The 22018-nt window shown below is 37.5% G+C and overlaps 1 protein-coding gene across 5 annotated transcripts in view; it reads right to left on the reverse strand.

Moving 5' to 3' along the window:
• The window catches only part of Ryr2 (ryanodine receptor 2), a 596528-nt gene that overhangs the window by 314348 nt on the left and 260162 nt on the right, over nucleotides 1-22018 (reverse strand). For all 5 annotated transcript variants that reach the window (XM_058575026.1, XM_058575025.1, XM_058575027.1 and 2 more), the window contains exons 11-12: nucleotides 8963-9037; nucleotides 6832-6988 (exon numbers count right to left, since the gene is read on the reverse strand). In XM_058575026.1, the coding sequence (XP_058431009.1) occupies nucleotides 6832-6988; nucleotides 8963-9037 (232 nt within the window). The remainder of the gene's footprint in view (nucleotides 1-6831; nucleotides 6989-8962; nucleotides 9038-22018) is intronic.

The following is a 22018-nucleotide window of genomic DNA, read 5'->3' on the forward strand; positions in this document are numbered from 1 at the left end:
CCACACTAAAAGTGCCACACCCTTACCCTGCCCTATGGGAGCTCCCAGGATCAAGGGTCCTGAGCATCTTCACACTGTTCGACTAAACAGCTCAACTTCCAAAAAAGGGAATAGTCAACAATACAAAGAAGTATTTAGAGATAAAAATATTCTCTTTACAAGAAAAAATGAGCTAAATACTCAAATATTAGGAGATGGGTCAACCGATTATCAGAAATCTTTGTAATGGAATGTTAAATTATGGTCAAAATTCAAAAAAAATGAATGTAGTGGTACATCATATTTTATTAAATAAAAATCAGACCCAACACAGTATGTAGTTGACCCTAGTTAGCATTAACACACAAATATGCCGTGAGTTGCAATGCTCACACAGAGGTGTACCTGAATGGTGGACTGTAAATTATTTAAAATTTCCCCTTTCCACATCATTGTATCATCTTTTAAACTTTTCTATAATGTCTATGTTAAATATAGAATATAAAACTTAATTTTTTTAAAGAAATAATACGTTACTGTCTCTACCTCAAGAAAAAAAATTATCACCTAATCTGCTAGTGATCCTAAAAATAAAATTTTACTGTAATTTTTGCAGTAAAACATCTTCCTCAATTTCACCTTCACCCTCTATGCTCAACCTGTCGACATGTACAGTCACCTTCACCAACTGAGGACGGCCTACACGGAAAATTCCTATGACCGGCATGTGCCAAGGTGTCAGGAATGCAGGGCCAGGCAGGAAATAAGCCTGGGAACATTAAGAGCATACTTAAAGACACACACAGATCTTGGTCTCAGTTCTCACCACGAGCGATGACTTGGCCCCATGTCAGCTTCCAGAATCAGAGTCCCTGAGTGGAAACCACAGAGGGACCTGGACAGTACAGAGAATTAGAACACAAACTCTAAAACTGACAGAGCATTAGGAGAGAGAGTCAGGAGAAGAATGTGTCAAACATGATTGCTTTGGGCAAAATATATCAAGAACTACCAAATATTCACAGTTCTTGAGTCAGTATTTGCATTTCTAGGAAACCATCCTAAAGAAATTAAAAGAGTGCCCAAAATTTATGTCCCAGAAAGTCAGGGCAATCAGTGACATTTCTCTAATTGATTTTGACATTATAAAAGATACATATCCATCATGATGGGGAAAAAAGGGCTTACTTTTTTGAAATTAAACAAAAAAAAGTCTCCCTATTCTCAAATTCTCATGCAGTGTCCCTTTTGATCCATCTCAAGTATTTGAAGTTAAGAGATGGTACCTCTCCCCACAGCTGTTGTGTAACTACATACCAACATGTGGAAGGATTTATTTTATATTAAAGTAAGATTTGAAATACCCACATTACATTACAGCTTGCTTTCACTCCACAGTATTTTCATGAATAACTTTCCGGATCAATATATTCTGACAGCTAATACCAGCTAATGTTATAACATAATTTTTGTTAAACATTTGAGTCTTTTCTAGTTTGGGGTTATGACAAAGAATGATACAATTAATTTGTCCATGCATTTCTACCTACATGTTTTACTTTATTTCTATAAGATAAAACCCATTTCTCATTTAAAAAAAATGGACTACTGATCAAAGGCTATCTATAGTAAGAAGAGTTTGAAATATGTTAATATACTCTGCTCTTTTGTATTTGTGTTGCATTTACAGAGCCTAGCTGCTGTTATTCCAGAAGTATCTGTTTTCATCAGGGAAGATTCAGATTGTACCAGAAAAAAATGAAGGAAGTAAGATGAACTCAGTGTTCAGCTTTTTACAGCAAAAGTAGGAACTGGAGGTCATAGTCAGATGGTATCTTCAGGCAGCAGCTCAGAGTCCACAGAGAGGTGTGGTGGCACTTCAGCTGTGTGATGCCTTGAGAGGACAAGGATATACCTTTGAGTTCCCATGGCAGTCCTTCCATCCCAGGATGAATGAGTGTTCCAGCAAGCCCAGGAGTCCAGGCTGGGAGCTATGGACTGGTTGTCTGCTCCAACCCTGCTGGGTGCTTGGGGGCAGAGTTAACTTGTGTTCACCAACTCCTCTAGGAACTGGGTATTTTCTTTCTGGACTGAGGTGCTATCTAAATACACTAGCAAATCCCCATCACTCTTACTTAGGTTAGCCCCCAGGTGTAAGGTTTTCATAGCAATGTCACCTGCACTTTCCTAATACAAACACAAGGGGCAACTCGGCCCCACACTCTGGGCTATCTCCAGGTCCACTGAAGCACCCCCTGGAGAGCCCTTCAATGGGCCCACAGGGCAAACACAAATGCACATCCCCTCTGCCACTAACCACTGGACTCTACCAGTTTCACCCTGGAGAATAAAGACCTACACTGGCCATCTTCCCTGGAGACTTCCAGCAAACTCACAATGAGAGGCATCTTCTGGCACCCGAGGACTCCAGAGCAGGAGTAGTAAGAGAAAGGCATAAAGGAAGAGTAAGTAGGCCCCCATCTTTTCAGTTACTTCTGTTCTCCCCACAACTTACCAGGCTTTTAGTGTTACTTCTGAGAGTTAAAATATATGTGCCAAAACATGTAAAACTATAAATTATTATACAACTGTAGAAACAAGCTAAATGTACAATAAAGGATAATAAATAAATTATAGAGCATACCTATATATTTAAAAGAGTATGAGACCATCAAAATTACAAAATAGAAAAATACCAATTATACACTGTCAAGTGAAGAAAGCAGAATATGAAACTACAAGTGTTTTATAAATGCACATTATTCACAGTAAAAAAAAAATCACTATTTCACATAATTACAGTTAGTATGAATTTTTCTGTACTTTCTAATATCAACTTGCATTGCTTTTAAAATTAGATGAAATACTATTAAAGAACTAAAATGTATGTTAAATTTAAGCAATCATAAATGACCAAATCCTTGTTATAATTATAAACATGATGTTTTCTTATAAGTTTAATATTAGTATAAAATACATCATGAAGTTTCATGAAAAGATTTTTCCTAATCAGCAAAATTAATATTGTCTGCACTCACAGAAGATCTTTGTGCCATTAGATTTTTGTAGGAAGAAAATGGTCAGTGGTCGTTGCGAGCCATCCATGGGCTGCATGTGTGAGCTATGCGCATTTGAGCATACGAGGGGACTGGTCTGGCGTTGCATGCTGATTGGGCTGTGAAACACAAATGTGCCTTTCCTCTCACTCTGCCACCTGTGATCCACACAGCACCCGAGAGGGGTATGACTTGCCAAGGTGTCAATCAACCTGCTGACCACAAGACATCATCAAGCAAGACTCCACCTTCGATACCCTATTCCCTGCCTTATTTGGTGAAAAACATTCCATCAAATCTCCTTTGTGTGTGTACCCCTTATAAAATAAAAAGAATCTGGGTGCACTCTCTCTTTCCAGCACTGCCCAGCATGGAGCTGTCCCTTGGGGTCACTGAGCAGTCCCATTCTCTCAGAAACTCGTGTTTGTGTGCTACATGGTTTCTTCACTGTTTTCTTAGTTAACTGATAGAGCCAGCTCCTTTGAACCCAGCTCATCATGCCAGCCCAGCCAGCTAGTGACAAGTGGCATCTCCAAACACATGCAAACACATGGTCCATGGAAAACCCCCAAACTTCAATAAATATTTTGATTTATGCTATTGACTCCATACCATGAAAAGATACAATTATAAGATCAATAAAATGGAATTAATTCAACATGGAAAAACTTGTAATTCCCTAAGCAGGAAGGAGTCATTTATTTACTTTTACAAAATACTTAGACAATGATTACCTAACATGCAGATTTCTAGAAAGAGGGGAAATGTGAATATAAAATCTAATCCAAAATCTCAGAAAAAAACATTCCAGTCCTTAGATAGACACCTAACTAATCCAAACTTTGACCTTACTACTAATACTTTATACAGAGGACTTTAATCTTTTCCTCATCTAATATCTCTACTAAAGTAGATGCAACATGAATTCAGGCAGAACTCAAAATACGGGGGAGGGGATGGAATCCTTAAAGAGTTTTCTAGTAGTGCGACTCTTAAGAAGTAAATTTAAAAGGCAGGTGGGGGTGCTGAACATCATTCTGAACGTGCCTATGCCCAGATGGGCATGAACTAACCTCGGAAGTACAAAGGCAAATCTTTTGTTGATTGGGTTATTTGTTATCTTATGGTTTAATTTTTTGAGTTCTTTGTATATTCTGGATATTAGGGCTCTATCTGAAGTGTGAGGGGTAAAAATTTGTTCCCAGGATGTAGGCTCTCTGTTTACCTCTCTTATTGTTTCTTTTGCTGAGAAAAAACTTTTTAGTTTGAGAAAGTCCCATTTATTTATTCTTGTTATTAACTCTTGGGCTATGGGCGTCCTATTAAGGAATTTGGAGCCCGACCCCACAGTATGTAGATCGTAGCCAACTTTTTCTTCTATCAGACGCAGTGTCTCTGATTTGATATCTAGCTCCTTGATCCATTTTGAGTTAACTTTTGTGCATGGCGAGAGGAAGGGATTCAGTTTCATTTTGTTGCATATGGATTTCCAATTTTCCCAGCACCATTTGTTGAAGATGCTATCCTTCCTCCATTGCATGCTTTTAGCCCCTTTATCAAATATAAGATAGTTGTAATTTTGTGGGTTGGTTTCTGTGTCCTCTATTCTGTACCATTGGTCCACCTGCCTGTTTTGGTACCAGTACCACGCTGTTTTTGTTACTATTGCTTTGTAGTACAGTTTGAACTCTGGTATCGCTATACCTCCAGATTCACACTTCCTGCTTAGAATTGCTTTTGCTATTCTGGGTCTTTTTTTTTCCATATGAATTTCATGATTGCTTTATTTCTACAAGAAAGGCCGTTGGGATTTTAATTGGCATCGCATTGAACCTGTAAAGAACTTTGGGTAATATCGCCATTTTGATGATGTTAGTTCTGCCTATCCATGAACAGGGTACATTTTTCCATCTTCTAAGATCTTCTTCTGTCTCTCTCTTTAGGATTTTGTAGTTTTCATTGTATAAATCTTTCACCTCTTTTGTTAGGTTGATTCCCAAGTATTTTATTTTCTTTGAGGATATTGTGAATGGAGTGGTTTTCCTCATTTCCATTTCAGAAGTTTTGTTGCTGATATACAGGAATGCCTTTGATTTATGCGTGTTGATTTTATATCCTGCCACTTTACTGAATTCATTTATTAACTCTAGCAGTTTCTTTGTAGACCCTTTTGGGTCTGTTAAATATATTATCATGTCATCCGCAAATAGCGATAATTTAAGTTCTTCTTTTCCTATTTTTATGCCTTTAATTTCTCACAGAGGAGGACATACAATCAATCAACAAGTACATGAAAAAATGCTCACCATTTCTAGCAGTCAGAGAAATGCAAATCAAAACCACCCTAAGATACCATCTCACTCCAGTAAGATTGGCAGCTATTATGAAGTCAAACAACAATAAGTGTTGGCGAGGATGTGGGGAAAAGGGTACTCTTGTACACTGCTGGTGGGACTGCAAATTGGTAAGGCCAATCTGGAAAGCAGTATGGAGATACCTGGGAAAGCTGGGAATGGATCCACCATTTGACCCAGCTATAGCCCTCCTTGGACTATTCCCTGAGGATCTTAAAAGAGCGTACTATAGGGATACTGCCACATCAATGATCATAGCTGCACAATTCACAATAGCTAGACTGTGGAACCAACCTAGATGCCCTTCAATAGATGAATGGATAAAAAAAATGTGGCATCTATACACAATGGAGTACTACGCAGCAATAAAAAATGACAAAATCATAGAATTTGCAGGGAAATGGATGGCATTAGAGCAGATTATGCTAAGCGAAGCTAGCCAATCCTTAAAAAACAAATGCCAAATGTCTTCTTTGATATAAAGAGAGCAACTAAGAACAGAACAGGGAGGAAAAGCATGAGGAAAAGATTAACATTAAACAAAGACGAGTGGGGGGAGAGAAAGGGAGAGAGAAGGGAAAGCATATGGAAATGGTAGGAGACCCTCAATGTTACACAAAATTACATAGAAGAGGATGTGAGGGGAAAGGGGGGGGGAAACAAGGGAGAGAATTGAACAACAGCAGATGAGGTAGAGAGGGATGATGGGAGGGGAGGGGAGGGGAGGGGGGATAATAGGGGAAAGGAAAGGTAGCAGAATACATCAGTCACTAATATGCCATTATGTAAAAATGTGAGTGTGTAACCGATGTGATTCTGCAATTTGTATTTGGGGTAAAAATGGGAGTTCATAACCCAATTGAGTCAAATGTATGAAATATGATATATCATGAGCTTTGTAATGTTTTGAACAACCAATAAAAAAAATAGAAATTAAAAAAAAAGGCAAATCTTTACCTGTAACAGGAGCATAAGGTTTTGTCTGAGAGAAGCTAGCCAGCAGTTCAATACCAATCCTATCAATGTGTCAAATTCTACTACTTTCATTACAGATGTAAACACACAATTACCATAAAATGATTCAAAGGAGCTCAAAAGAAAGATCTGCATTAAAAAGTAGAGGAGTAAATGTACATTGGAAAAAAATTCTGTTTTGCTTCATCTTCATAATGCTATGCAATATGACAAGGTTTGTGATAACTGTCACTGCGGATGCCCGGGAAACCAGAAAGGAGCCTGACAGGTGTGTGGTATGCAAGTAACCAAGAGCTATATACCAAGAGAAACTTCTGGGTAAGTTTTATCAGTTCAGAAGAATGGAAGGAAGAGAAAAAGGGAATTTATAAACACATGTAAAACCTGTCCACATTCTTTCTTTTTGTGTTTCTAACATTAAAGGAAATATGAGATTTACAGGGAGACCAAAACCTTTTCTTTCTTACCTTGGAAGACCGAAAGGTAAATGCAGTCGATTTTACATCTGCCTTTTCTTTGTCCATGAGTAGAAGGCTTTTGTCTTCCATGAGACTTAAGTATTTTCCTGTCGTGACGTGGCGTAGTCGGAACGGCTGGCCCCATCTTATGTGACTCCCACTCCACCTAAGAGAGCAATCAGAACTTGGTCCAACAGCATGGCAGAAACAGTAATTAATAGTGTGGTTCATACTATATGCACATATGAATGTGTATGTGTATAATTAAACTGCCATCTTTATAACACACAAGGCAAAGAAAGATACATCTACCAACTTAAAAGACCCTTTCCCTAAATTTTCTGAATTGTAAAGTTTTATAAAAACTATGAATTTATTCCATTTGCTAAAGTCTGTCTCTTCTTTTTCCACCAGATGAAAAAAATGTATGCCCAACAAAAATTTTACCTTTAAACTTTAATACTTAGATGGATTTGATCAACTGTATATTTATACTCAAAGAAACAATATTATCCGTTATTAATAATTAATAATACTAAAAACAAAAACTTTTTAAAGTTATAAACTAATAGAAAATACATAAATGTATGTACACATTTTGTTTCAAATGAGTATCATACGGTGAGAAGGAAAAGTCTTCAAGTCATAAAAATGTACTACCTTGGAGGGTAAAAGAAAGAATATCATATACTTTTTTATTAAATTTTGTTAAATAAGATATAATCTAGTGGATGCTGATCCATAAAGCGGGGTCAGGGGGGCAAGGGAAGAATGGAGGAACTCTGGATTGAGCAGAGAGGAGGAGAGGGAGGGAGGGAGAAGATGATGAAATGAGACAGACATTACCACCCAATGTATAGGTATGTTTGCATGAATGGTATGACTCTACATCATGTACAACTAGAAAAATGAAAAGTTGTGCTCAAGTATTTTTTTAAACTGTATCAATTTTTTAAATTTTTTTTAGTTGTAGATGGACACAATACCTTTATTTTTTATTTTATTTTTATGTGGTGCTGAGGATTGAATCCAGTGCCTCACACATGCTAGGCAAGTGCTCTACCACTGAGCTACAACCCCAGCACCCCAGTCAAGTATTTTTAAATAAATTAAAGTATGCATCAAATCACAATATCATTATCAACGGGATGCTTTGAAAGGAGTGGTGGTACCATTTTAAAATGTCACTCCTTTAGTCCACTAGAAGTTATCTTCCATAAACCTATATAAACCAGACATGAAAAAATTCTTGTCCACCTCCCAATGTTCAAAAGATGCACAAATTTTTACAAAATTATCCTATGGGATATCTGAACAAAACCAACTGAAGACAAGTCAGCTATTTTAATCATCATTACATAAGCTTTAATCTCACAGAAAAAAAAAATCTGGAGGACAACAGTGTCTCACTCTCACCCATGGGGACTGTAATCCTAAGTCAGTGATTTCTTGATATTGTAATATATCTTGAAAACTTGACTGTTTTCCAGACAGAGGACTGAGCTTTCCAATTATTAAAAAATTCTGATATTTTAATTCTATTTAAGATAGCTTAAAACTATACCTTTATCATCAATATTGCATTTATATAAAAGAACTTAGAGGCAATCTTCAGAGAGCCTTTGAACTCATGAGAACTGTGTATGTCTTTATAGATCTTATCACTATGATGAATATTTGTGACTTTTATTACAATCCATATTTCTTGCTCAGCATGAGCTCTCTGTAAGACAGCGATCACCACATATGCCTTGTGTTCTGCCGTTCATGCCGTTTCTTGAGCCAGCTGTACATGAGCCTTGACAAGGTTAAACCCAGAGTCCTTCAGACCTGATGCTGTGAAAGGCTCATAGACAGCTTGTCCTGCCTCCAAGCCTTACATCACTCTGTCCTCACAGCACATCCTGCCAGAAATGCAGTGTCCTGGATGAGGTGATGCTACCAAGCAGATGAGGCTAACAACAAGCAGATGGTACACAAGCAAGATAGGCAAAGCAGGTAGAGGGAAAGAGGACAGGCTCTCCACCACTGTTTCCTTTGCTGGTTCACTGGTGCTGCCAACATGACCACTTCACAGAGGTCAAGAGCACTGGGTGGACTGTACCCTTGGAGCCGGGCCTGGATTGTGACCTCTACTTACGCAACTCTTAGCGTCTCTAGTCTCCAAAGGGACCGTGCGTGAACAGAGACAGCACCACCTTCATAGTGAACAGTTCTGTTGAAACAAGAAAGACCAATTTTGACTCTTGACATGTTTCATTCTTGGGGCTCTGTTTTTCAAGTGAATTAAAAGAGCAACACAAATGGGATAACCTGAGAGTTAACAGCCATACTTTCTGACAGAAGACAATACAGCTGGAAATAAAAATAACTAAAATAATAAACACTGGCTTAAACATATTCTCCGTCATTTTCTCCCTCTGATCTCATTTATTCTTCTTTCCTTCCATCCCCTAAAGAATAGATGCACCTAACTATTCTACTGTAGTACCATGAAAGTACCTACTGGCTTAGGTGTAGTTTAATATATTATTATTTAAATACATACCCTATAATCATGTGGAGTTCTAAATTATATTTTAAGTATTTAAACCATTTCAAAGAAATGTAAGAGCACTAATCCTTGATATTTTAATATTGCAATTTACAACAAATCTACTATTTATATTAAAACATAAATATCAACAAGAGAGTTATGAAAAAGGAACTTCTTTGGATTATATTACATGCCCCAAATTCTAAAACTCTTATGATTGCCACATATGATGCTAAGGTGTATATATTATTCAAATTGATCTCTGCACCAACCCTTTGAGACTATTTAATTCATGAAGTGTGAAGTTTTTAATTCTTCAAATATTTCCATGAAGTCAATGTAAGGTACATTTAAATAGGTGGGCTCTATGGCACAAAAGCTGCTGTTAACATAGAAAATGAAATGAGAAGATTATAAGAGCCATTACCTAATGGAAAGATTAATACATTTGATAAAATAATAATTTAAATGAATTAATGAGTGTTAGCTACAGGCAGGTGGGGCGTGGCTAGAGGAAGTGGGTCACCAGGGACAAGTCTTTGGGATTTTATATTTTTTCCTGGCTCCTCTCATCTTTCTCTGCCTCCTGGATACCATAAGGTAAACAGTCTTCCTCCACCTGCCCTCCTGCCATGACCCCCAATCACATGTCCATCCCCCAATCACATGTCCATCCCACAAAGCAAAATTCATTTGGTGCATCTTTAAGAGTCCCAATAATCAACAATTCTAGCACTGACCAAAAGTTCAAGTCCAAAGTGTCCTCTGAGATTCAAGTCAAACTGTTGGCTGTAAGACACTGTAGAGATCAAAAGCAACTTATACACATCCAACATTGAATGGCACAGAGTAAATATATCCATTCCAAAAGGCAGAAATAGAGGCATTAAAAAAAGGATGAAATCAAAGCAAGGCCAAAATCCAACTAGGCCAACACACCCTGTAGCTTCACACCTGGCATTTGGAGCACATGGCAGTGACATAAGCTCTCCAAAGGGCTTGGGCAGCCCTGCCCCTAGGGACTTGCTGGTTACAGCCTACACAGCCCCCGGCTTAGCTGGCTCTATCCAGAGCCAGCAGCTTTCCTCAGCAGATGTTCCACATCACTGGCTTATCATGGGTCCTGAGTGCAGCCTTGGCTTCCTTACAACTTCACAAATAGCCTCTCAGGTCTGCCAGGAGTGGTTCCAACCCTGCTCCACTTCCGAGGCCCCCCTTTCAACTCCCAGTGGAAGCCCCTATAACCCCTTAACTCCAGTATCCTACACCACTATGGAACCACATGGATGACACCAGGTCTGTGGGCAGCTCCACCAGTAGCCAAGCCCCTTGGACCACGGCTGCAAGGACTTCTCAGAGCTTGGGAAGCTGACCATGGTGAAAGGAATGCCAGGGAAACCTTTTTCTAGGCACCCCAGTCTGAGCAGGGTGTTCCCAAGGTCTCTTCACCAAGTTCACTTGTGCACCCTGGAGCCTGCCATAGTGTGGTCTTGAGATTTATGAGATGCCCTCAAGGCATCTGAACCAAGTATTTAGCTTCTCTTCAGTGGCAGCAACCTGTTGGTTTATTTGGTTCCCTATTTAGTCTCTTCAGGCAACTATTTCTTCAGTTTCATTATTTATTCTTTAATAAGGAAATATAGGCTAAAATTTTTCATTTGACATATGAGTCACAGCTTTTCTGTGGAGTGCTGTCTTCATTACATTTTAGACAGGGCATAACTTCTGACCCATGAATTGTCTAGAAGAGCTTCTTAATTTTTTTTCATCTTTTCACTATTTGCTTACAAACTTTATGGTTTATGATCAACAAATATAATGAGCAAGAATCTTCTCTTTTCAAAAAAAAAACTCCATAAAGTGTTCTTTATGGTTGTCATGTTCAAGACCTTTACTAAAGTTCAGACTTGTTTTTAAAATATGTATACATAAAATATGATATAACATTATTTTATACGAGAGCTCTAGATTTCTCAACCATGGCAATATATATATATATATATATATATATATATATATATATATATGATCACCTGGACAACTTTTAAAACCACTGTGCCAATTCCTTACCAACTAAACAGATCTTTTAAAAGATGAGAACCTTTTAAAACTCTCCTGCTGGTGTAATGGAAAGAGAAGGCCTGAACACCATAGTCCAGGTAGCTTCTGTACCACACCCAGCTATCTGTGGGAAGGGCAACTAATTACAGGAAGAGCTGTCTGAAGAGAATAAACAGGGAACCAAATAAACCAAAGAAATTAGAATGAAAAGGGGATTCTATGATACTGTGAAGACAAATAAGATGGAGAGCAAATGATGTGGCTTCCTGCACAACCCTATGTCCTTAAAACTATCACATATTACATATTGTAATATGTAATCTCTCCAGGTGAGCAGAGAGGGGGTGCTGAATGAGAAACATCAAAATAGTACATACAGACAAAAGGATGTAGAGGAATTAATATTGAAAATAAAAGAGATGTTTATTAATGTTTATTAACACTATATGTTTATGCATAATGAAGCATATGAAGAATTTGCATTTGAATATTTTCCCATTTATAGTTTTTAACAATGGACTTTTCTAACTAGAGTAGAAATCCAATGGTATTTTAATTAAAAATTTAAAACACAACACAAAAGTCAAAAGGAAAAGTTGAATCCTTCTTCCTACCTAAAATACTTTTAACTTTATCCTGAAAGTTATTATGATTTATTTTTTTATTTTTAGAAAATGTTTCATCAGTAGATGTGGATAATTTGTTTTTTTGTTTATTTTGATTTTTTTTTTTTAGTACTGGAAATTTAACCAAGAGACACTTTACCACTGAGCTACATCTCCAACCCTTTTTATTATGAGGCAAGATCTTGCTAAGTTCCTTAGAGCCTCACTAAGTTGCAGAGACCGGTCTCAAAATTTGCAACCATCCTGCCTCAGCCTTAGTATCGGGGTTTACAGGTGTGTACCACGGCACCCAGTTGAAGAGAATCCTATGACTTCCTCAATTACATGGTGGAACATAATGCCAATGGTTGTCTAATCATATCTTCAAGGGCTATTTCACAATAAGTGACAGTACAATATCAAAATCCTCAAAGTAACAGGAATCTCAGTCCACCACATATGACATTAAACACATTCCAACTCATTTAGAAATTGGTCTACCTTGTGAAACACACCTGTTCTATGGAAGGGATTAACCCTTTTTCCTACAATATGTATCAAATATCAAATCAGAGTCCAAGAAGACAACTTACAACCAACAAGCTTACCAAATGGTATTACCATTTCTAAACTCAGACAACTAAACAGTCATCTTTACAGTACAGTGATCCCCTTTCAGACAGGAAAGCCAAGACAAAAAAAAAAAAAAGAAGAATGTTTAAAAAGGTAAACAAACCAATAAGTAACCTCACCCTTGGAGCTGGTGATCAGGGATTTCAATGCAAATGGTAGCAATGATGCCAAGAGTTGAGTGAAAGCCAGTGGATACTAAAACATAAAATTGCTCATGCACTGTCTTTTCACTGAAGAGTATTTTTGCAATGTATCAAAACAGTGTTACAGCTACTGAGAAAAACAAAGTATGTGAAAATAACTAGACACTGACATCATTTCTAATCAAAAAATTTTAAAGAAACTTCCACCTCATGAATAAGAATTAAGAGTCACCAGTCATCAAACAGGAATTTTTTAAATATGTAGTTATAATCACTAGTCCTATGAGCTCATTCAACGGTTCTTTGAAAAATTCCAGGTATCAGACTGTAAGTTATGCTACCATAAAACAATTTCCTCCGATGTAACACATTTCATTAAGAAACTCATATTTCAAGCTGACCACATAAAACTGCCTGAAGAGCCTTTTTAAGGTTATTCTGTTATATGTACAAATTCTTTCTATTAGATCATCAATTCATCTTCTCATAGCTATTATAATACTGCCCACTGAAATAAAAGTAGTTATCTATTTTGTGTGTGTGTGTTTGGCCATAAAATACAATTTGTCTTATATTAATTGTCAGACCACTTGTTTTAGAAGTAAAAAGCAGGCATTTTGACAGCTACAATAGTTAATCTTCAGAATCGGAAGCCTAGGAAAAACTACATTAGCATAGTAATTAAAGTACAAATCCCTACAAGCTTTTCATCGCCTGACAATATGGTATTTATTTACAATAAAATTTTATAGGATACACAATTCCAATTAGTGGGCTTTAGTACAGAATCATAAAACATGTTATTAATAAGAGATTGGGTACTGTAGAGACCCCTCCACCTTACAAGAGCAAGCTTTGCCAGAGGGCATTCTTGCTGGATGGTGCTGGGAGCCATTAGCCAAGTAGGTATGACAATTTCCTTGCCAGCGTACCCCATGTTGCTGACATGTTGCAGTGACATTGAATGTAGGTGACCTTGCTCAAGGACCAAGGCAGATTAGGGTGTTCCCGGTTTTAAGATAATCCTGTTTAGGGCGTTCCCAGTTTAGGTTCCAGGTTTAAGGTTTAAGATTATTCCTGCTGGGAATAGGGCGCATCCTGCTGCCTGAGTTCCCCTTGAGTTCTCACGGGATTCAGACAGTATATTTTGGGAGATAGAAGCCCAGTGGGTGTGGATTTGGGCAGAGAACGTGGATTTCCCCAGAACGTGATTGTAGACGGCTGGTGTGAGTTCGGGAATAAAGAGTTGCTGTTTGAATCTACAAGCTGTGTGGTGGCTCGTGATTGTGTGCCCAGCCAAACTGCGGCATTTGTGCCCAGCCAGACTGCGGCAGGATGGCATCACAGTTATGAGCTCACTTGACATTTTTTTTTTTTTTTGCAGGGCATCAAAAAGTTGACAAGTCACTTTCACATTTCATTACTTTATGAAGATATCACTTCACTGTGTGAACCTGAGCAAGCTGTTGGACTCTGCCTTGTTGTCTCCAAATATGAAATGAACTCTTACCAGTAATTCTTACCTCATTCTATGAGGAAGAACCGAATGACAAAACCCATGGGGACCTGCCAGTCTGTACACACCACCAAGTGCTAGCTCTGAGGACAGAGATGACAGTGTTAATGTGGTGATGACGTTCCATGCTCCCCACGGGGAGTTCAGGACTCAGGGATATTTCTGCTTGAACTGAACCATTTAAAACCAGTAGCATTACAGACATGTTGGTACACACAGGTGCAGTGCAGCCTCAGGTATGGGCCTGCTGGGGCCACATGAGGAGGGAATGGAGCCTCCCTCATCTTCACTCCCAAGTATCAGCTCCCTGCCTCCTCACACACACAGACCATTTCACACCGTTCCTGTGTAGAGCCAGGAACCAGCATAGCTGCACAAGTGAGGGTCTCCGGTGGAGTGTGGTCCAGATGCTCCTGGGTGTCCGTCTCAGGCTGACAGCGGGCTGGAGAACCTACCTGCCAGGCAGTGCAGCCTGGCAGCTCTTGGAAGACAGCTTTGCTTCCTCTCCAGGTAGTTGCCCCGCAGGTCCGAGAGCTTCTCAGGGCTTGGTGTGCCCTCGCCCCTCCACCCCCCGCCCTGTGCACCTCACCAAGCTCAACATGTACTTCCCCTCAGCAGTGGTTCCTGACCTTTATGGAGTCACATACTGAGATCTAATGACCAGGGACGGTCGCCCCCATAAGCACCGTTCAGCATCCACCCACCAGCTTTCCTTCTGAACCAAGTGGGTGCACTCCTTTTGCCTAAGTAGTTACAGGTAACAAATAGAATGATTCCAAACATGTTTGCAAATTCATGACTTTTTAGTACCTGTCACAATGCACTGTTTCTAAACCAACAAAAAAAAATTGTACATATTTATGGTATACAACATGGTGTTTTAAAATACGTATTCACTGTGGAATGGCTGAACCAAGTCAATTAATGTGTCACCCCTTATCATTGTTCTGTGGTGAAAACACTTAAAATGTACTTTGTTAATTTTCAAGGACATGATAAATCCTCATTAACTATGTTGCCATTTCATACAATACATCTCTTGCACATATGCCTCCTAACTGGAATATTGTATCGATTACTAACATCTCCCCACTGCCCCTCACCTCAGCATGGCAACTGCTTTTCTGCTCTCTGCTCATATAAGTTTGACTTCTATAGATTCCACACATAAGTGACACCATGTACTATGTGTCTTTCTGTGCCTGGCTTATTTCACTTAACGTACTGGGCTTAGGTTCATCCACAATAGGATTTCTCATTTTTTATGGCTGAATAGTATTCCATTTCATACCTCTAATAATACATTTTGATAGTAAAAGGACACTATAAAAATTCAAGCTCTGAAAAGAAGTTTTACTGTATTTAAGTTAAGAGGATCCTGCTTTTCCTGGCCATTTCCTCCCTTCTTTGCACTTAAGTCCACTCCTGAAGTCACTGGCTTTGTCACCTTTCCTTTGGCCCTCAGCACAGGCATCCATCTGTCTCCAGGACTGTGGGATCATGCGCACCCTCTCTCCCTCAACTTTCACTGCCACTATGACAAAACAGGACTGGGCAATTTTTTTTTTCCAAAGAACCAACAGTAAATATTCAACTTTGCAGGCAGATCACACAGTCTCTGTCACATGATTCAACTCTGTTGTTATAATACAAAGAAAACCCAGGCAAGGTTAAAAATAATTGCATGAAGCCAGGCACAGTGATGTACACCTGTGATCCCAGTGACTCAGGAGGATGAGACATGAGGATCACAAGTTCAAATCCAGCCTCAGCAATTTAGCGAGATGCTAAGCAACTTAGCATTCTCTGAGATCCTGTCTCAAAATAAATAAATAAATAAATAAATAAACGTTAAAAAGTGTTGGGAATATAGCTCAGTGGTAAAACACCCCTAGGTCCAATTCCCAGAACTAAAACAACAACAAGAATAATAACTGCATGGCTGTGCTCTGATAAAACTCTGCTTACAAAGATAGTCATTGGCAGGACATGACCCACCGGCAGTAGTTTGCTATTCTCAGGTCTAGAAGTCATGCCCCCATTACCGGTAGTTGTAATCTCAGAATTTGAGAGAAAGTCCATTGTATCTACTTGAAATAAAACTTTAATTCTGAAATTAATAGCTACATTGGTAAGATTCCTCCCCCCTCCAATCAAAACACAGATAGACTCGGAGTGCTTCAGAGTATCTACCTCCAAAAAAACTGCACCAAAAAAAAAAAAAAAAGAAAGAATAAAAGGAAAACTTGGGGCATTTTAAAATGTACTTTTGATTGCTCACATAGGCAAGCTCTAAGTGCTTGGCACATTATTTTAATACTGAATGGTGTATGTCATCAATTATCACTACAGTACTGCAGGAGCTTGGGGCTATGGCTCCAAGGGACATTTCTTCTTTTTTCCTTTTATTTTTTCTCTTTTCACATTTAGCCCATGACTTTAAAGAGGGATTTGGGACAAAGCTCCTCAGGGTCCTACTTTACAAGTCCAAACACATTGGGGTGACTTTTTTCGAGAGAAAGGCTAGGGTGTGGCACCAATGCTGAACACCAAAGCAGGGAGCAACAAGGATAAAAGGCAATTTAATCACTTTGAATTCTGATGATTATAAATATAAAAGTCAAACACAGAGAAAGGCAGTGCACCAGCCCCTGAAGATCCCCTTGCCTGCTCATACCATCTTCACGTGCATAGTTATGTAGAGTACAGCAGAAGCTAGAAACATGGAATCCATGTGTTTCAATAACTGCAATACAGGGCATTAAATATAGTAGAATTCTTCATATTCCTAAACTTACTTTTAATTTATGGTGTGCCGCAGAATTCAACTCCCCACTGAAAAAATCATAAGCAATTAATAATGATCTCAACAATACATACGCCATAACAGGCATCTATAGAAACTATCACTTTTTTAAAAAAAATGTGCAACTTGAACACAAGCATGATAGCAAAAATAGTTACTTTTCTCTTTTTGTATGCATAATGTAGATAATTTAAAATGTCACATATGAATGAACAATGAACAATAATATAATCCACATCAATAAACTAAAGAAAAAATAATTATACGATAATATAAGTAAAAGCAGAAAAGTATTATTCATGCTAAAATACCTCTGCCAAATAGCAATAGATGAGAACTTCCTCAACTTGATAAAGAATATCTATAAAAAATTTATATCTAACATTGTAATTATGAGAAACTAGAAGCTTTCCCACAAAGACCTCTAAGGTCAGGATAAGGCAAAGATTTCCCCTCTCACCACTGCTACTGAAGATTATATTGAAAGTTGTATCTAATAAATAAATAAATTACAAGTATCCATAGTAGGATGAAAGAAATAAAACTATCTTCATTCATACAATGTATGATTGTCTAAGCCCCAAAAGTCAACAATAACACTAGTAAAAGCTCCTGAAACTAATAATAGTTGCAAGATGCTAAAATAGTATACACAAGTCAATTGATTTCTTGTTTATCAGTACTGAACAACAGGTATTTAATTTTTTTTTAAATTTTACATAAGCACCAAGAAATATAAATACTCAAATATGAATATAACAAAATATATATAAGATCTTCATGAGGATCTAATTAAAATTCCAATGAAAGACATCATTGATCTCAATAAATGGAGAGATAGTCCATGTACATGGATGGGAAAAATCAACACTGTCCAGATATCAGGTTTTTTCCTAACTTGGTCTATGGTTTTAATTAAAATAACCTCAATCAAAATCCCAGTAAGTGATTATTGTGGATTTCAATAAACTGATTTTAAAATTTATATGGGGAGGTGAAAGACTCATAATAGCCAATGCAATATTGAGAGGAACAAAAAAATGCTAGAGGGCTGACACTACCTGACTTCAAGATTATGTAAATGTTATTATGAAGCTACAGTAATCAAGACAGTGTGGTATTAGCCAAAGAACAGACATATAGATAACAGAACAAAGAGCCAAAATAGACCCACAAAAATACATCAACTGCTCTTTGACAAAGAAACAAAGGTCATTCAATTGGGAAAAAGGGTAGTTTTCAACAAGTGTACTTTCACTTGCAAAAAATAAACAAAAATCCAAAGAGACCTTACATCCTTTATAAAAAAAAAAGCACTCAAAATGGTATCTTCATCCTTGACCTTTTTGTAGTACATAAAATGTGCTATAGGTGCTTTTCCCTATGTAGTGATTAAGGACCCTATCTCTGCAAGGATATTAGTTGCCCAATTGTGTTCAGGGACATAAACCCTGCATCTCTCTTCCTGAACCAGACTGAAAGATATTCAATTCATTACATCAAAGCCATCTCATGACTCATCAATTATTTACAATTACTATTCTTTAATTCATCATAATACTAAAAGAGACATGGAGGTGAAAATATTGTCATGAATACATAAAGTACAGCTTTCTGCTGAGTCATATTCTGGAAAGAAAATACAGAATTTATTTCCAGATATCATCAGGAATTATAACTTAATTGCCAGCTTTTGAAAGTAACAGAACAAGTACAAGAGCGACAGCTGTAAGATGGAAGCAGTACAACCTCCCCGTCTGTGTCTCTCTCCTCCCTTCCTCCCTCCCACAAAACACACAGCTCACATGAATACTCTATCTCCATTCCCTTCCCAGCTTTATTTTTCTCCACAGGCTCTTACTACTACAATTTATCTGTGTGTACATACAAGTGTGCATTTATAAATGACATATTTATGTTTTAACTGTCAACATCCACACTAGAATGCAAAATCCTTGAGGAAGACACTTTGTCTCTTCCTACATACTGTAAAGCCCCAGCACCTAGAACATGATAGTCACTCCACAAGTGTTTACTGAACGAATAAGACTATGTACAAGCTACTTAGTGAACCGTTTTAACATAAAAATAATGCATTACAAACAATATTCCACTAACATTGGTTTTCAAATCAGATATCCCATCTTATACTCCCCTCATTCATCCATTTAAAAGGGCTGTAGCTAAGTAGCAGAGCTTTGCCTAGCATGTGTAAGGCCCTGGTTCCAATCCCCAGCACTGCAAAAATATACAGCACCACCAGCAGCATTACTACTACTAATTAAACTTAATAAATTTAATTTATTATTATTAAGTATAGCATACTTAATTCATATGGTACAAATTTAATATAAGTGTATATGTACACACAAGAAATGCCTTTGTTAATATTGTATTACATTCACATAAAACTAGGGAAAGAAATAAAGAGATGCAATCCAGAGACAAAATCTAGAAGAGAATATATGTGTGTGTGTGTGTATTATTCTTGAAATAAAATTTGGTAATCATATTTCAAGCTTCCAGGATGAAAGTCATTTTAAAGCATAGTTAAAACTTATGCAGCATCTGACAAATCCCTTACCAACTACCAGAACCTGTTTCTCCTCAACTTCTCCTATCTCACTATCTGAAGAGATTCAGTAAGACCCAAGAATCACTCTCCCTCATTTAAGTGTGGATGCTACTGCAGTTATATTTTTACTACTTTCATTGTTGTTTAGAAGTTCTAAAGACAGATGTCTTCCTAGAAAATCTCAAGAAACATAAAAAAGTGATATGTTATATTTCATGAGCACATCAGAGTCCACTCTACATGTAATACGGGAAGACAGTGCAGGGGAAAATATCAAGTTTCCTTTATACTTCTCATTCTTCAACTTGATCTACTTAATTGAATGGTCCACTGTAGGCTTTTCATTCCAAGAGTCATATTCCTTATGAGAACAGAGAAGTAATCTCATATACATACACATGTAGATATGAATAAGAAGTTAAAGATAAATCTAATGGTATCTAGAATTACAAAGCCAATCTCTGAACTGCATTTTCAATAGCTAAAATTACAGATATATATATATATATATATATATATATATATATATATATATCCATATTCAAAAGCTGTTGATGAACCAAGGAAGGGCAGATTGACAAATCTATATTGGAACACAGCACTGATGATCAGAATATTCCTAAACTTCTCGGAGGTAAATGTCATTGCTGGCCATCTCCTTCATCTACTTCTTAGAACAAAGCTGATCTGATTTTGGTTGCTTAATTTTAATAAAAGTATATCATTAATAGGAATAACCAGATAAAATTACAACAAAGAGCTATGAAATAGAAGAGGATTTTAAATATTTTCCTAGAACTTCTCCAGCTTTCAAATCCATGTTTGAAAATCAAATTATTTTTGCTTTCTTTTAAATGAATCTAAAGTATTTTTAGACCATTATTATGATTTATCCCCAAACAGAGTGATATCAATTAAATAAATGCTACCTACAGGCTGAGCTGTCCTCTGCCTCCCCCAGTTCCCTACGGCACAGCAATGATTCAACGTGAAAACAAAGGAAAATTTTAAAATGTCCCCATTCCTTAAACAAAGTATGCCCAGAAATGTGTCCACCATCTTTTCTTGTTGAAAAGAAAATCCAGCAACTTGAACTGAACATGCTCAGAAATGTACACCTTAAACTGAGCATGTTCAGGGATGTGCCTGCCTCTACCTGGACTTTCATATATATATATATATATATATATATATATATATATATATATATATATATGTAATGTAATATATATATGTGTGTGTGTGTGTGTGTGTGTGTGTGTGTGTGTGTGTGCAGGCTCCCCAGTAAAATCACCAGGATTTCCTTTTTTGGGAGAACAACAGTTTGCAAATAACCCCAATGGTCTCCTTATTTGTTGCAAAGAATAAAACTTTTTCCACTCTTTAAATAAAAAGTCTTTTTAATTAAAGTAATAAGTTTTGAAATACTAAAGTGCTTCATAAATACAAATGATCCATCATTATGTGTCAATAATCACTCTATCCCACTATGTAATCAAGACAAATGTGACTTTTCTTTCTTAAGCAATGTCCCCAAGGCTTTAGTTTGCCTGTTTCTGATTTGCTTCCTCCTCCAAGGCATGATCTGACATCCATTTTCATCTAATTTCACCCATGTTGACATGCTATAAAAAGGGACAAACACATATATTCTTACTGTCAGCTCTACCTTGAAAGAGTCTCAGTATGTTGAGCTGATATGCGCTGAGATTAAATCGATCTAGAAATAATTAGCATTAAATCAAGCCTGGTGTTTGGGGTGGATGGGCAGGCCTACTCAGGAATGTGTAGGAGACTGGGCTCAGAACAATGTGAACACTGCTTTGTAATTTCTCAGGTTTTTTTCTGCAGTAATATAAAGGGCTTTCTTTAATCTAGAATAGGCTTTCTTCCCACAAAGTCCAAGCTCTACCTTCCTTCATGCCCAGGATCCCTCAAAGATTTCCCTACTATCTGACTAGATGCTATCTCTTCAGTCTAAATAACAATGCCAGTAACAATGACAATCAATAAATTAGTTAATTCATGCACAATTTCTCATTTAATGTGAAAACAATCCTGTAAAAGAGGAGATAACATTTAAACTGCGTCTTACATAGGGGGAAGTCACCTGTGAGAGTCACACAGCCAGCAATCCATGCCCTAACACAGGTCTCTGTAGTGCCTCAGGAATTCCGAGCATCACTTGGTTTCAATCTTCCACTGAACTGGTCAGGACTGAAGACCCAGAGACACTGGCACAGTCCCTAAAACCCCTGACTCCATGAATACATCATAGCATTCAACACATCCATACTTCAGCCCTCCTTGGATTCCATAGC

This window comes from Marmota monax, unplaced genomic scaffold (assembly GCF_021218885.2).
Source record: "Marmota monax isolate L192 unplaced genomic scaffold, Marmota_monax_Labrador192_F-V1.1 WCK01_AAM20220418_F8-fsc00071, whole genome shotgun sequence".
Classification (NCBI taxonomy): domain Eukaryota; kingdom Metazoa; phylum Chordata; class Mammalia; order Rodentia; family Sciuridae; genus Marmota; species Marmota monax.